General features: G+C 46.0%; 1 protein-coding gene across 9 annotated transcripts in view; it reads left to right on the top strand.

The window, feature by feature from the left end:
- The window catches only part of tbc1d22a (TBC1 domain family, member 22a), a 48,739-nt gene that overhangs the window by 13,058 nt on the left and 22,502 nt on the right, over positions 1–13,179 (top strand). For 3 of the 9 annotated variants that reach the window (XM_019877174.1, XM_019877169.1, XM_019877170.1), the window contains 4 exons: positions 3,049–3,177; positions 4,132–4,194; positions 4,539–4,604; positions 6,897–7,011. In XM_019877174.1, the coding sequence (XP_019732733.1) occupies positions 3,049–3,177; positions 4,132–4,194; positions 4,539–4,604; positions 6,897–7,011 (373 nt within the window). The remainder of the gene's footprint in view (positions 1–3,048; positions 3,178–4,131; positions 4,195–4,538; positions 4,605–6,896; positions 7,012–13,179) is intronic. The other 6 variants (XM_019877172.1, XM_019877178.1, XM_019877177.1 and 3 more) reach the window with 3 other exon arrangements.

Below are 13,179 nucleotides of genomic sequence, written 5' to 3'. Positions count from 1 at the left end.
CCACCCCCTCCCGCTTGCCTTCAGAGCCGGGCAATCCCGCCATTTACAGCCGCATCATAGCAAGAGATATACACAGCCGCACGCCGTTATCATTCAGCGCGGAAATGAAAAAGTAGCGGACGGGAAATATTGCCAAGTGTATTGTTGCGCCACCTCATTTCACTAACGCAAGCGAGGAGGCTGCACAGGTTGCCCCCCGGCTGCCGAAACGCGTCGCGTCGAACTTCCCATTATTTCGGAAACAACGCCATCTCATTTCATTTGTTTAAAGAGCACTTGGCGTCCGAGCCCGAAGTGAAAGGCAAATGGATTTAATGACTTTTCTGCTTTTTGAAAGAATGGCGGCCCGTGGCAATATGTACATTTGCTAATGGAGTGTGGCCGCGGAATGTGACGCGTCGGGAGAGGCAAGAAAACTAACCAGCTGTGGAAACTGTGATAAGACGCGGGCTTTATGTGATATGTATCGTAAAGCAGCGGGACTGATTTTCAGAGATAATGCCGTTCGTTGACGGTCTTCGGCAAGCACTCTCCCATATAAAACCCATTCTAATTCAGTTTGATCAATTAAGTCAGGTATTAGAAACCCCACTTGGCTTCCAAATTTGATTGATATTACGTACCGCTCACAAAGCGTTGTCGATTCCGGACTCTGAACGCCAAGCAGCCTTAAATCAGTGCCGTCAAGGAGTTAAAATTGTGGATCGTTTTACAAGCGGCATTGCTCGGATTGACACGTTCACATTAGAACGTGAATCTCAATCGATATCAGATTGGCTCTCCGTCAAAGACGTATTCCCGCACGTGGCCAAAGAACAACCCCGCAGTGAATCTAAAAAGGCGAAGAAAAAAAAATCCCAGCGGTAAATGTCATCAAAATATGGTACATTAGAGGTGCAGAGACCATTTAATAGGAAAATGATTGCAGGCGGCGTCCAGAGGCGTGTTGCGCAAGTTCTGTTTTTAAGACAATGGGGGAGGAGGGGTGTAAACGGGACATATTCATTTGTTCTTTATTTCTGAGTTGGCCTCGCACGATGTCACGTACTGTAATTGGATATTGGATCCATACTGTTTCATCATTTAGGGAAGGAAATGGAAGGAATGCTGTAGACATTCAACCGAGGTAGGAAAGCGAAACATGGTTTGAATAACATAATTAGGTCCTTTTTCACAACCGCTCTCAAGAAAACGAGTTTTAAAATAACAGACGGGCATCTGACACCTGGTGACTAGTTCGTCCATAATCTTGCTTTTTTTTTTTTCCCCTCCCCTTGTTGTGATTGTTTACTTTATTGCATTGTTTGCGTTATTAACCAACTGACTAGTTAATATTGCTCCTTGTTTTTGTTTGCTTGGTTTGTGTTTAAAAAAAAAAAAAGCCCAAATCAAGTTTATAGATGTGGATATTGGGGCCTGCAGTCAAGAGACAAGAACAAATCCGCAGAAAGTTTTTGCTCAACTTTTACCCTGTCCCCTAGCGGGACCATTTGTTTTCATTCCTTAAGTCAAAAATAATTTAGATGGCGCAAAGGCTGAGTTAAAAAAGAAGCTGCTTCACTCAAAGTCCCCGAATGGATTCCCCAACATTTATTTACTCTGCTTTTCAAGTGGAAGATCCATTAGCGAGATGGAAGGTTGAATGAAGAAGTAGAGAATGAGCAGAATGAAGACATGAGCTTTCTTTCTTTTTTTTTTTTTTTTTGTTGCCGGCAGATACCTTTGAGGCGCAGTCGGCGCCGCACATTTACACTTCACTCGCACCCTTTTTAAAACCAGCAGACCACAAATAAATTCAAATGTAGTCACTCAAATTAAATCGCCATCGCGTTTCTCGGAGAAACGCACTTTGCTGTGTGAAATATTTGATGATTTCAAAAGTGGCAAGTTCATCCCAAGACGGAACTCTTCAACTTCTCGTCGTGTGTTTGGCCGCATGCGGACGCTCAGTGCCACATTGGGTTTTTTTTTTCTTCTTTTTTTTTTTTTTTTTTGCAGGTTATTAATTGGAGAATAAAAACAAAAAAATGGTGACGCTGTGAGGTGTTGTGTTCCAAGCACATGTCTCTCAACAATTCAAAGCAGACTTAGCCGGTCTGAAATGGCGCATGATGACATAATTAGCGGGGTGGAGACGTCCTTCCATTCATCAGAGTGCTTTAGAGAGTAATAGATAATCTTAACGGTCAATTTGGAGGCCTTAATTGGCTTAAACGTACTGGTATTAAACGGAGATGGTCTTCATATTCCGCCCGTCTAATGTGTCTGATTTAGTTGTCGCCACTCCCACCGTGCCTCGTCGTTTATTCATGTGGACACGGACGGGATCGTGCTTGAAGCTCTTCTGTCCCAAAGATTTCCACAAAAAAAAAATTAGAGCCTGAGCGGTCCCACAGGGCGCACGGTCATGAGTTTCCGGTGGCTTTATTGCACAAGCATCGACAACTTAGGGTGGGGCGGGGGCAAACGTAGCATCACTTTGTCATTTCTCACATCTCCAGTTTTGTTTGCGCTGTTCACTGCAGAGCAAGCAATACCAGCGAGAGCAGACGGGCTGTTTTGTTATTGACGCTCGAAAGCAGGTCAGGGTTTTAAATCCAAGACATAAAAGATAACTGACACACAATGTATGAAAGACACAGCACAAGACAAAAAAAAAAAAAAAAAAAAAAAAAAGAAAAGATGGAATTAATGAGTCCCAAGTGGATGCTGCTAGCGTTTGCGCGCTACACATATGCAGGTGTTTGTTAGCGTCGTATCCAAACGGCCAGCGCCGATCATTATCCGGACGCTCTTATGAATGTAAATACAAATATTTGTAGTTGTTTTGGTCCAGTTGTGAAGCCACAGGTGGGGGCCGTATGAGTGACGCGAATAAGTGAAACTCCAGAGACAATATTTGGTTTGAATGTTCTTGCTCCAAGGTAAGGTCCATTTGTCAGATGTCAAAACAAAACTTTTTAGGAACACACTGATAGGGCTGAACCATTGTGTGTATGTGTGAAAAGAATTAGCAATATATATCTCTAATATTATGACTTTTCTCAGGGTTACCTGCCAGCCAATGCTGAGAGGAGAGAGAACGTCCTGCAGAGGAAGCGACAGGAGTATTTTGGCTTCATCCAGCAATACTACGACTCCCGCAATGACGAGCACCATCAGGACACGTACAGACAGGTACGCATAAAAGCCCCCCCCCCCCATGCTCAAACATTGCGACAGATTGTCTCAGTGCCGCACTCGAAGGCCTCGATGAGATCAACAAAAGATTTCCAATTACAAAGGGCGACGCCGCATTTTGTTTGGAAGGCGTCACAGGAGAGCAGTGATTTGACCAAAAGAGCTCTGGCCTCACTCTCAGCGAGGCGATGTGATCCAACTCTGCCACTTATTGGGCCGAAAAACAAGCTCTTTGGCTTGGGAAACAACTCCTTTCTCTTTGTTTATCGTCCAGTTGATTTCAGACTGATCACAAACATCAGACTGGGGCCGCCCATCGCAAAACCTTGTCGCGTTTCATCCAATTTCACACAAAATCTCTTTGCCAGCTTGTTTTGACGATGGCTCGGAATTGTCTTAAAGCATCTTTTTGTTTTTGCCAAATTTCTTGAGTACTGATTGGCGTTTGAGCCCCCCCCCGCCCCCCCTGTGAATGAGTGCAACTTTCTGGCAATTAATTTGACAGCACATGGCGGAAGGTTTATTAGATTTATTCATTCTTATACTGCGCAGTCATCACCCGTTTGTTTTGCGGTGAATTTGTGTTTATGTGCTCGTCCGTCAGCCAGTTGGAATCTGCAATTGTTTGTCAATGTGATCTTTTTTTTGTTTTTGTTTTTGTTTTTCGTCACTTTGACGCACAGACTTTGTGTGTACACTGATGCTCTTAACCATTTTGGGCATCTCGTTTTTTGTGTACTTTGCGTTATCAGGCACTGCTTTATTCCAAAGATCCTGCTGCCATGTGCCTTGACGGATGTTGAAGCACGCAAGCTTTTTCAGCAATGCCTCCCCCCCCTTTATATCGACACCATTTCTAGTTGGAATTACTTGCCTGACCAGCCGAGAAGGACAAAGAGGAGCGTCTATGCGTGCGTGCTGTTGTGTCTAAAATGTTCTCTTCCATGTCAGATCCAAATAGACATTCCTAGGATGAGTCCCGAGTCTTTGGTGCTACAGCCAAAGGTGACAGAGGTAAGGGTGACCAGGAGAACCGAGTACACCCTCCTGACTCAGTTGTCTGTGACAAGCCAACCCCCCCCCAAAAAAAATAATAAATCAGGCGCAATCTGGACTGTCCCAGCGAGCTTGGCTCCATCTGCTGACCTGCATCCGTTTTGTTTTTTTTCCTCCCTTCTGACGATTCTGTCCGCCTGCCGTGTCGCTCGTCCGCTGGGGGGGTGCACTCTGAAATGAGCGTGCCTTCAATCGAGGACGCCGAGCCAAACTAACTGTCGCCATGTCCGCCGTCTGATCTGTGCTAACTTGCCCGTTGCTTCAGTTTGTCTTTTTTTTTTCTCCCTTTTCTCTCTCTGCAGATTCACATTGACATACCGAGAACTAATCCTCTTATTCCTCTTTTTCAACAAGCTTCTGTCCAAGAGGTGAGATCAGCCCCTTTCCTACTCTTTTCCCCTTGCGCAAACATCATTCTTTACCCTCTTCATGTAGCCCAGAAACATTTGAAAATGTACCGTCGTCAATATATTCAATATTCGTCAGAACAGGACGGGAAAGCAAAATAGTACGACGGCAAACCGCACGAACCAGCGAGCGCCGCAAGACACACAGAGTACCGTGCGGTGGAAAAGGGGCCTAATAAACTTCTTTGCCAGGCTGCAACAAGGTTATCAAAGGCCTTAAATTAAACAATAACTATTCAGAGTAAAACATAAACCAAGTTGCCACACATGGAAGCCAAGATGTCCTTAAATCTAATAGGTTATCTATTGGTCTTGATAAGAAGTTGTTTCCCTGCACAGGAGACAAATTTAAGAACTCGTAGCCTGATAAGGAATTAAAAAAAATAAATAAAATTAAAAAGACGTGTGGCTAATGAGGTTGCCAATCAATGTTGAATTGAACACTCCTTTAGGCTTACGCGCGGGTGTATTGGGCGAGCGAGGCGGCATATTAACATTTGTCGGTACACAAAGACAAGTCGAAGCGCAGTCGCACAGCATGTGCCTTTTGCCCTTCTGTTGTAAGGAATACAACTCAAGGCTGGGAAACAAAAATATGAAGCGCTTTATGATGATAGATGCCGTTCACACAACCCCTCACATGGTTTTTTTCCCCCCCCCCCCCCTTTGGCAGCGCTCTCCCTTGTGCTTGCAAAATGAAAGCCACAAGCACTGATTTGGAATATTCCAGCGCCCCCGCCCCCCCCGTGCACTTCCCTCATATATTTCGCGATGCAACCAAAGGGCCCCCTTTTTTTATATGGTTAGGCTTGCTGCAGTGCCACCTGAAAATCACCTCTGCTTCATTTTCATTCGGTTGTTTGTTTCTGCAGTGCACAAGCCCCTCCGAATTCCCCACCGCGTCCCCCCCACCCCCTCGTGGGGCTTGGTGAAATTTAGGCAGTCAACAGTCTGTTGCATTTCAGGCCGCGCCGGATATTGAATTGATTCTGCGGGGATTGCATGAAGCGATACCGAAGCGTTTGCCTTTTTGGTTTTGTTTTCTGACCAGTTCACGGTATGTGTTTTTGTTTTCAAATTGCGTCCTCTGCCACGCTGTCCCATTTGAATTCGATGAATTGTTCAAATGTGGCCTCGGAGATGCTGGAATAAAACTTGGGGAAGGAGAGAAAACTCTGGTTTAAACAACAGATAGCAACATTAGTTTCCATTTGAAGTTGCTTGTTATGTGCCTTTTACATCCAAAGGTTGGCTTATTCGCCCGTAATGCATCTTGCGTGGGCAGTGGCTGATGCTTTTTCACTTGAAACTCTTCTGTGTGTAGGAGCCAATGTGAAATATGCATGTCAGCTTTTGAAGCGGCATGAAAAGAAAAGTGCCATTACCCGCGCACCCCCCACCCCCTCCCTTTCCTGGCGCCGGCGCCTCTCAGTTTGATGGATGGGGCTTTGATAAAGGTGTGGAGGCAGGAAAGGGGATAGACCAGAAAAGAGCGACATCTTACAATCACCCCTGACTGCTTTAACAGTGATTGGACTTATTTCAATAAAGCAACAACAAAAATAAAAGTCACGTCACGATGTTCCCCCCCCCCCCCCCCAACACGATGAGCTATGAGGTTATTTAGAAAGTGACAGCAACATGACATACTCTCCTATGTAGGGCGGGGGGAAAAAAAAATATGCTTGATGGGTATGATGCGGGAAAGGGGCCAGTAGATGTATGTGTACCTCGGTGGAAATCCATTTGTGCGCCAGGAAAACAAAGCCAGCATCCAGCCGCCTCTAATTCACCTGAACTGACAGCAAATGCGGCACCACTCAAATGGGCAACGTGAGCCAAAATACATAAAAATAAACAGGAATGACCGCGGCTGGGTACAACAACAAAAATAGCCCCATTGGAAAAGAAATATATAAATCTAAAAATCTGGTTTAGTTGCTCGGTTCATTTTTTTTTTTTTTTTTGCTTTCCCCTCACTGCTCGCATTGGTCGAATGTTGTTGCTATTAAATCACCACAGTTTTTTTCAGCCAGACTCCCAGCGCAAGGCAATGTTCTTCCTATTTAATTCCATTTCTTTTTGCAAGCTTGGCACGCCTCGTGTTACTCTTATTGCACTCAAGTGTCCCCCCTCGCATGCCTCACAAATTTACACTGACTGGTGTTCTCCCCACTTTTTTTTTGTTGTTTTTGTTTCCCCCCCACTGCGGGCAATGAACGGCCAATTGTTGACACTGTATCTCTTGTTTAGATATTTGAACGGATCCTTTTCATCTGGGCCATCCGCCACCCGGCTAGCGGCTACGTACAAGGCATCAACGACCTGGTAACGCCCTTCTTCGTGGTCTACGTCTTTGAGTACATCGGTGAGTGGCTTTTTTTTTTTTTTTGTTTGTTTTTTAAACCACCCCCTGCTACAAGTGGCTGCCCCTGTGCACAGTTCATAGGAGCACCTTTCACCTTTCCTAGCTGGAAGGACTCAGGGTTCATTTGCTGCTTCATCACCGCGCGTCACAGGGAATGAAACACCGGTGTTCTCCAATCCGTCTTTTTTTGAACAGCTTCAGGGCCACCTCAGAACTCTTTCTCGGTCTTATTTTAAATTAAAAAAAAAAAAAAAAACTCCAGTGGAAATAGTTCTTCTACAATTGGCTTCTCAAAGCAGTCGAGAGATTGAAATCTATATTTTAGTAGCCAGTCGAAAGCGTGTTGAATCCCCTCAAAGTGCTAATCTGCTTCAATTTGTTTTCTCGGACATTTTCGGCGTTTCTATCCATTCAAAATAGAAATTGGAATCCTCTGAGGGGAACCTCGCATGCACCAACCACTGTCACAGACACATTAGGGCCCCCACGTTAAGTGCTGGCTTGCACGCAAGAGGTTGGAGATTTTGGAGTCTATTTTAATCCCCCCCTTTCAATTTTTTTTGTATAACTTTTAGTTTGGGTTATTTCAGCACTTAGCTCTGCGGTATAGAGCCAAACAGCTGCAGTACGAATTTGAACATATGGGAGGGAAGTTGAGAAGTCCATAAAAGCCTTGCCGGCCAAAGTCGCGACACCCCGACATATTTTCATCAACATTTTCATCCCGATTGCAAAATGAAATGGCATCGTCAAGCGTATTTGGCATTGGCGTGTACTCAATAGTAAGTGCTTGCGCTCGGTCTGCTCGAAAGTTGCATCGCGCGCGTCCTTAATCGAGAATATTTGTACATGTCAGTGATGCAGACTTCTTGCTCCACACTTTCATCATGAAGTCCTTTCTTCTTTGCGCTTTCCTTCGACTCTTTCAATCTCCACCTTGCTCCGTTTGTTCTGCCAGCCTCTGTGGGCGTGAACCAAGACCGCGGCTTCAAAGCATCGCGCTGTGTCTCTGTTCCCTACGTGTGCGTGTGCGTGCGTCGACGTGCGCCGATGAGCCGCGAACAACACGCGCGACTAACAAACCTTTCTGTCGTGTCGGCAAAGTCGACTCGTGCCCGCTCTTGATGTTGTCGTCAAGGGACGAGTATCTCCAAAGCTGACGTTAGGTGGGCCTAATCTTGTTTCTTGTAGTTTTAACACCCCCTGAATATTTTTCCTCTGCTTTTAAACAGTCTCCTCCAAAAGTATTGGAATGGCAAGGTCTTTTTTTTCAGCGTTTGTTGTAGACTTAAGACATTCGTGTTTCAGATCTGAGATTGAATATGAGACATAGTTGTGTATAACAACTCGGGACAGAGTGCCGTTTTTTTGTTTGAAGCCACCATCTTTAACTCTTTCATTCCACAAGACGTACTTGTACTTCTTTTTAAAATTAGGCCCCGCCTACCAAGGACGTACTTGTACGTCTAAGTCTTTTTTTGCGTCATCGAGAGGAGGAGGGTCTGATGCAATCTGTGAATGAGAATAAGCCGTTTGCATTGTAAATCGTGCAAATAAGCGACCAGTAGGTGGCAGTGGTGCCTCACATGCTTGAAATGCATGCTTTTACAAAAAGCTCTTTTTCTCAATTTTTTGCCCAGGAATCGCCATTTTCATGAAACTTAAGCCATTTTGTAATGCCGTTTGCTGAAGAATGGAAAAAGATATAAACAATTTTTTTTTCTGCTGAAAGAAGAGAGTCCACACTTTATTTTCATCAGTCTCAGACCTACCAATCTTTTTTTTCCCCCCATGGCATAAAAGCTGGAATCGAGTTTGCCGTTCCAATATTTTTGAAGAGATGCTGATATACTTTTCTGAATCTGTTGGAATCCTGAAACTATTCCACCTGGATGGTCCTGAGATGACAGATAAATGCCCAAATGAGGTGGCTTTTACATCCCAAAATAGCTAACATAAATGAGTCACATTTTCGTTTAAGATTAGTTATATTTTGTCCATCTGGATCGCAGTAAAAAAAAATAGTTCATCAAAGACCGCAGGGCACATTTGTGTTTACCCACCTGGAGTGTGAAGCAGTTCAGCTGCTTTCGCTCTTATCAAAGAGGGAATTGATTTGACGCGTCGACCGTTCTCATTTCCAATTTGTGAGCTATTTTGTCCTAGTTCTCACACCATGAGTCCACCGTTATAGTCCAATAGTTTGCGGGCCAAGGAGTAAGGCCAGCCGGGCTTTAATTGACACCGGATCCATATTGTTATCCCAATACCGGTGTCAACGTAAGGATCCACGCCGGGGAGCCATCATGGCAAGGGAGCAACTCGCAATGACAGGGGAGGAAATAGAGGGAATCGGGGCGGCGTCTCCGGGAATGACAGCGGGATAAGCAACGGTGCAGGAAAAACAAGATCTTTGAGAAAATGACTGAGTGCGAAAGTGCCCTCATGCTGTCAGGTGGCGGGCGCTCCGTCGTCGCTATCAGCCGGGAGATGAGTGGCCCGCTGTCTCCTGTCACCATTCCGCACTTTGAAGCAACACTTGTCACAGCCGGCAGCGAGTGGCGAGCGTTCACCGTTTGTTTCCTTCGTGCCGTGACCAACCTTCTTTTCGGAGGAGCGCGTTGTGTGACTGAGGTGAAGTCTGACCATCTGTGAAATCTGACAATCTTTGGAAATTTGTTCAGAAACAAGAGCAGCTGAAGTGGCTCGAACTGGTCCACGGAGGAGAAACTGACGGTTAATGTGTCTTCACTCTGAACACTTTTAAACCATAAAGCCTCTGCCGATCCCCCGCCACGCTCCAAAACCCTTTCATCTCTGCTAAATCAAGTGGGATTGGGTACGTTCCTTCCAAAACTGGCCCCTGTTCCCAATTTGTTCTGCATGACGACTGGTGTGTGCCCGGGGGCAAAATTAATGCATGACGTTTTTTTTTGTTTGTTTTTTCCCCCTTTTTTTGTGGGTCAGTCTGAAATCACGTGACAGACCGTGCCTAGTTTGTCAAAGTAGTACAATTAGTCAGAGGGGCCAAACGATTGGCCAGTGAGCATGTAGTCGTCTGTTGAGTTGCTGTGATGGAATGTCAATCATTAACGAGGGCGAATGTATCGCACGCGTCACCCCCTTCTCCCCTCTTTTTATTCATATTGCAGACCTCGAATGAATTGCCGTAATCTTTTGGATCGGCGCCCGTCTTCTGTAATCCAACATCCAGAACGACATGGTCACTCATTGCTCTATTTAACCCGCCCGAGTGACAGCGAGTACCAGCTGGGAAGCTGCTGGGTCAACGCTTTCAAGGCCGCTCGCGGTTGACGTCCGTGAAAGCCTGCTGTCTGCAAATATAATTAGCAGTCACTCTGCCGCGCCGTGAAACACTGGCGGGGATGGACAAGAGGCCGATCGCGCGAATCCTCGCTTCATTTTAACCCAACGGGCCTCTCCTTTTGTCGTACTTACGACCGAGGCTAAAGTCTTGTCTGCGCAAATTTCCTTTCATCCGCTTCCACTTGAAATCATCCGGTCCGCAGCTTCGTTTATGCCGTACATGAACGCGGCGGCTTTATATTGCCGTTGCATTTTGTGCCCTTGGTGTTTCCACATATTATTTCATCTCTTCTGAGCTTCTGCTGTTGTTTCGACCCCCCCTGGCATGGAGCTTTAGCCGCAGCAGTGTTTACTGCTGTGCCATGCATTTAGTTTCACTGTAGCTTGACAACTGGAAATTTCAGCGGGGCTCTGACATGTCTGGTGCAAGGTCCGATTGATTAAAGGGGGGCGGGGGGTTGATCAAAAATTCAAAGTCCACATAATGTATCTTGAATCCCGGTATGTGAGGAGAGAGTCCTCCCTTTGCCCCCCAAATTTCAAATCTTTACACCTCACTGAATCGGAACTTATTTTGATGAAAGCGCTAAAACGGAGCTGTCGACTTGGATGATTGTACATTAATTTCATAGCCACCAGATTTTTATAATAGCCTTCTCCAAAGAAGCTATATTGAATGTGAATGAGCTCATTTTGGGGGGGGGGGGGGAATCGGGACTGCGACATGTTTCTCCCATGCGGCCTTCCTTCCTAACCTTCCCCATCGCCTTGTTTGGCTCTACGTTGCCGTTCTGCTTCTCCCTTATCCACTCTTACTTACTCTGATTCCTCCATCTTTAATGATTCGGTGAGATTATTGACTCAGTGAAAGCGTTGTCTTCTCCCAGACAGTCCCCCCCCCCCTCCCCATTTGTATTACTCTCACAACCTGAGCTTTGCCTTGCTGCAATGTTCTGTAGGCTTTAGAATGCAATCAGCCTCTTTCTGGAGTTAAGTAATAGGACTGGGACCGGCCGAAATTGAATCAGCCGCACAGTTTTGACCCTCAAGTCTCTGTCTTCCCCCATCCGTCGCCGCCGTGTCCGTCTTTTCATATCACTTTATACTGTTGCCGTTGTTGATGGTCGTCCCGTCTCGTCCAATTTGCTGCCTCCCTTTGGTGATCGGTTGAGGTTGCGTAGCCGGATCGCCTTTTCAAAACCAAAGAAGAAAACGCCGACTTGGAGGCCGGTTTCAAATGGCGAGTGAAGACCTGGCTTCGCCACGGGTTCCGCGAACCTGGTCCTTTCCCTCATTCCTTCTGATAAAAAAGCGACAGGGCTCAGAAATTCCATGTGGAAATAGTTCTGTCAAAGAGTGATTTATCGGCTGTGAATAATCATAAGGGGGGTATTGAATATTTTTAGATTAAGTTAATTACTTGACTATAAAAAGCCTTAAATTGAAACGCGGCGAGTAGCTTCAGATCTCTTCACGTCGCTCTCGTTCCCCCCCTCTCTTGCCGCCGACACTTGATTGGGACGCAAAAATATGTTTTTATCTTTTGGATGCCTCGCGCTTGACCTGATGCAATTGGATGCAAGCGACGCAATCATCGCAGTTGGGTGCCTTGCGTCATCAATTGTCATACATCTGGGCGTAAAGGCATTTCATGGCGGATCATTTGCATAGACGTCTGCATAAATGGTGGTGATGGTGCAAAAAAACCAACACCCCCCCCAAAAAAAAAAAAAAAAACACAACAGCAGCAGGCCGTCAGACACATTAAGTCCAACTGTGCTGAGGCATTTCATCGCCCTTCAGCTTCACTTTTCGTATCCTCCGACGTGTCTGCTGCGCCGCGTAACGTCTGTGTACCGCTGTTCCCCTAATGTGTTTTATTCCCAACTAAACCCGCAGATTACACACGGTAATGACTTAATGGACTTCACGAGCGGGATCTCAAGAAACTCTTTGTCAGCTCCCAAATGTGTCCATTGTATTATGGAGGCTGATTGACGCTGCTTAAGCTGGAAGTGAACATCAAAAAGAGATGAACCGACTGTATTTTTGTCCGAACCAGAAAACCACCTCACACTATCTCAAGCTAATTGACTAGCCGCTTTTGTTTTCTCGTCACTACTTTACCCGTCCGTTACTGTTGTGCTGCGAACGTACAACCGGCTCTGCTTCCCCGCCTTTCCCGCCTCATGACATTACTCTGGCGACGGGATTTCGATGACATGCGGGAATAAATTGCAATTGTATATGTTGTGCCGCCGGCCAATACGGCAGCCTATTTGAGGGAGATAGTTGCGCCGCTCAATTAACATGATGTGGTAGCCCTGCTCGACATTAAACACTCTGAGCGTCTCCTCCCGAGAAACAAGTCTCAGCCCCGGGGTAAGTGGGTCATTATGTGACTGCGCGTAGACAGATATGGTATTAATATCTGTATTCCATTTCATGTCAAGGGCTTACATTAGCTTGCCAAGAGCTCTCGCGCCTGCCGTTTGGTTGCGTGGCCGTGAGGCACGACCGAGCAGAAAATGGGAGATGGGGTGATTTTTGCGGCCCGAGGTTTTCTTTATTACTCGTAAGGGTTGAAGCTCGGAATCTGCTGTCGATAAGCTTGTCACCCAAGAAGTACCAAATGATAGCGTGGGCTGACCTTACACTCAGACCTGCCCGCCCGCGGTCACGGTTGCTAAGGCCGTCAAGTTGTCTGAGCCAACGTGGTTTGACAATGTCAAATGCTCTCTGCTTTTGGAGGCAAACCCGAGTTGAGATAGAAGCGTGCAGGAAGGTTACGTCCATGTCAAACTGGCACAAGGTAATAATCCAAAATTAAAAAAAAGATGG

This window comes from Hippocampus comes, unplaced genomic scaffold (assembly GCF_001891065.2).
Source record: "Hippocampus comes isolate QL1 unplaced genomic scaffold, H_comes_QL1_v1.1 scaffold61, whole genome shotgun sequence".
Lineage (NCBI taxonomy): Eukaryota > Metazoa > Chordata > Actinopteri > Syngnathiformes > Syngnathidae > Hippocampus > Hippocampus comes.
This window is presented reverse-complemented; position numbering and strand designations above follow the sequence as displayed.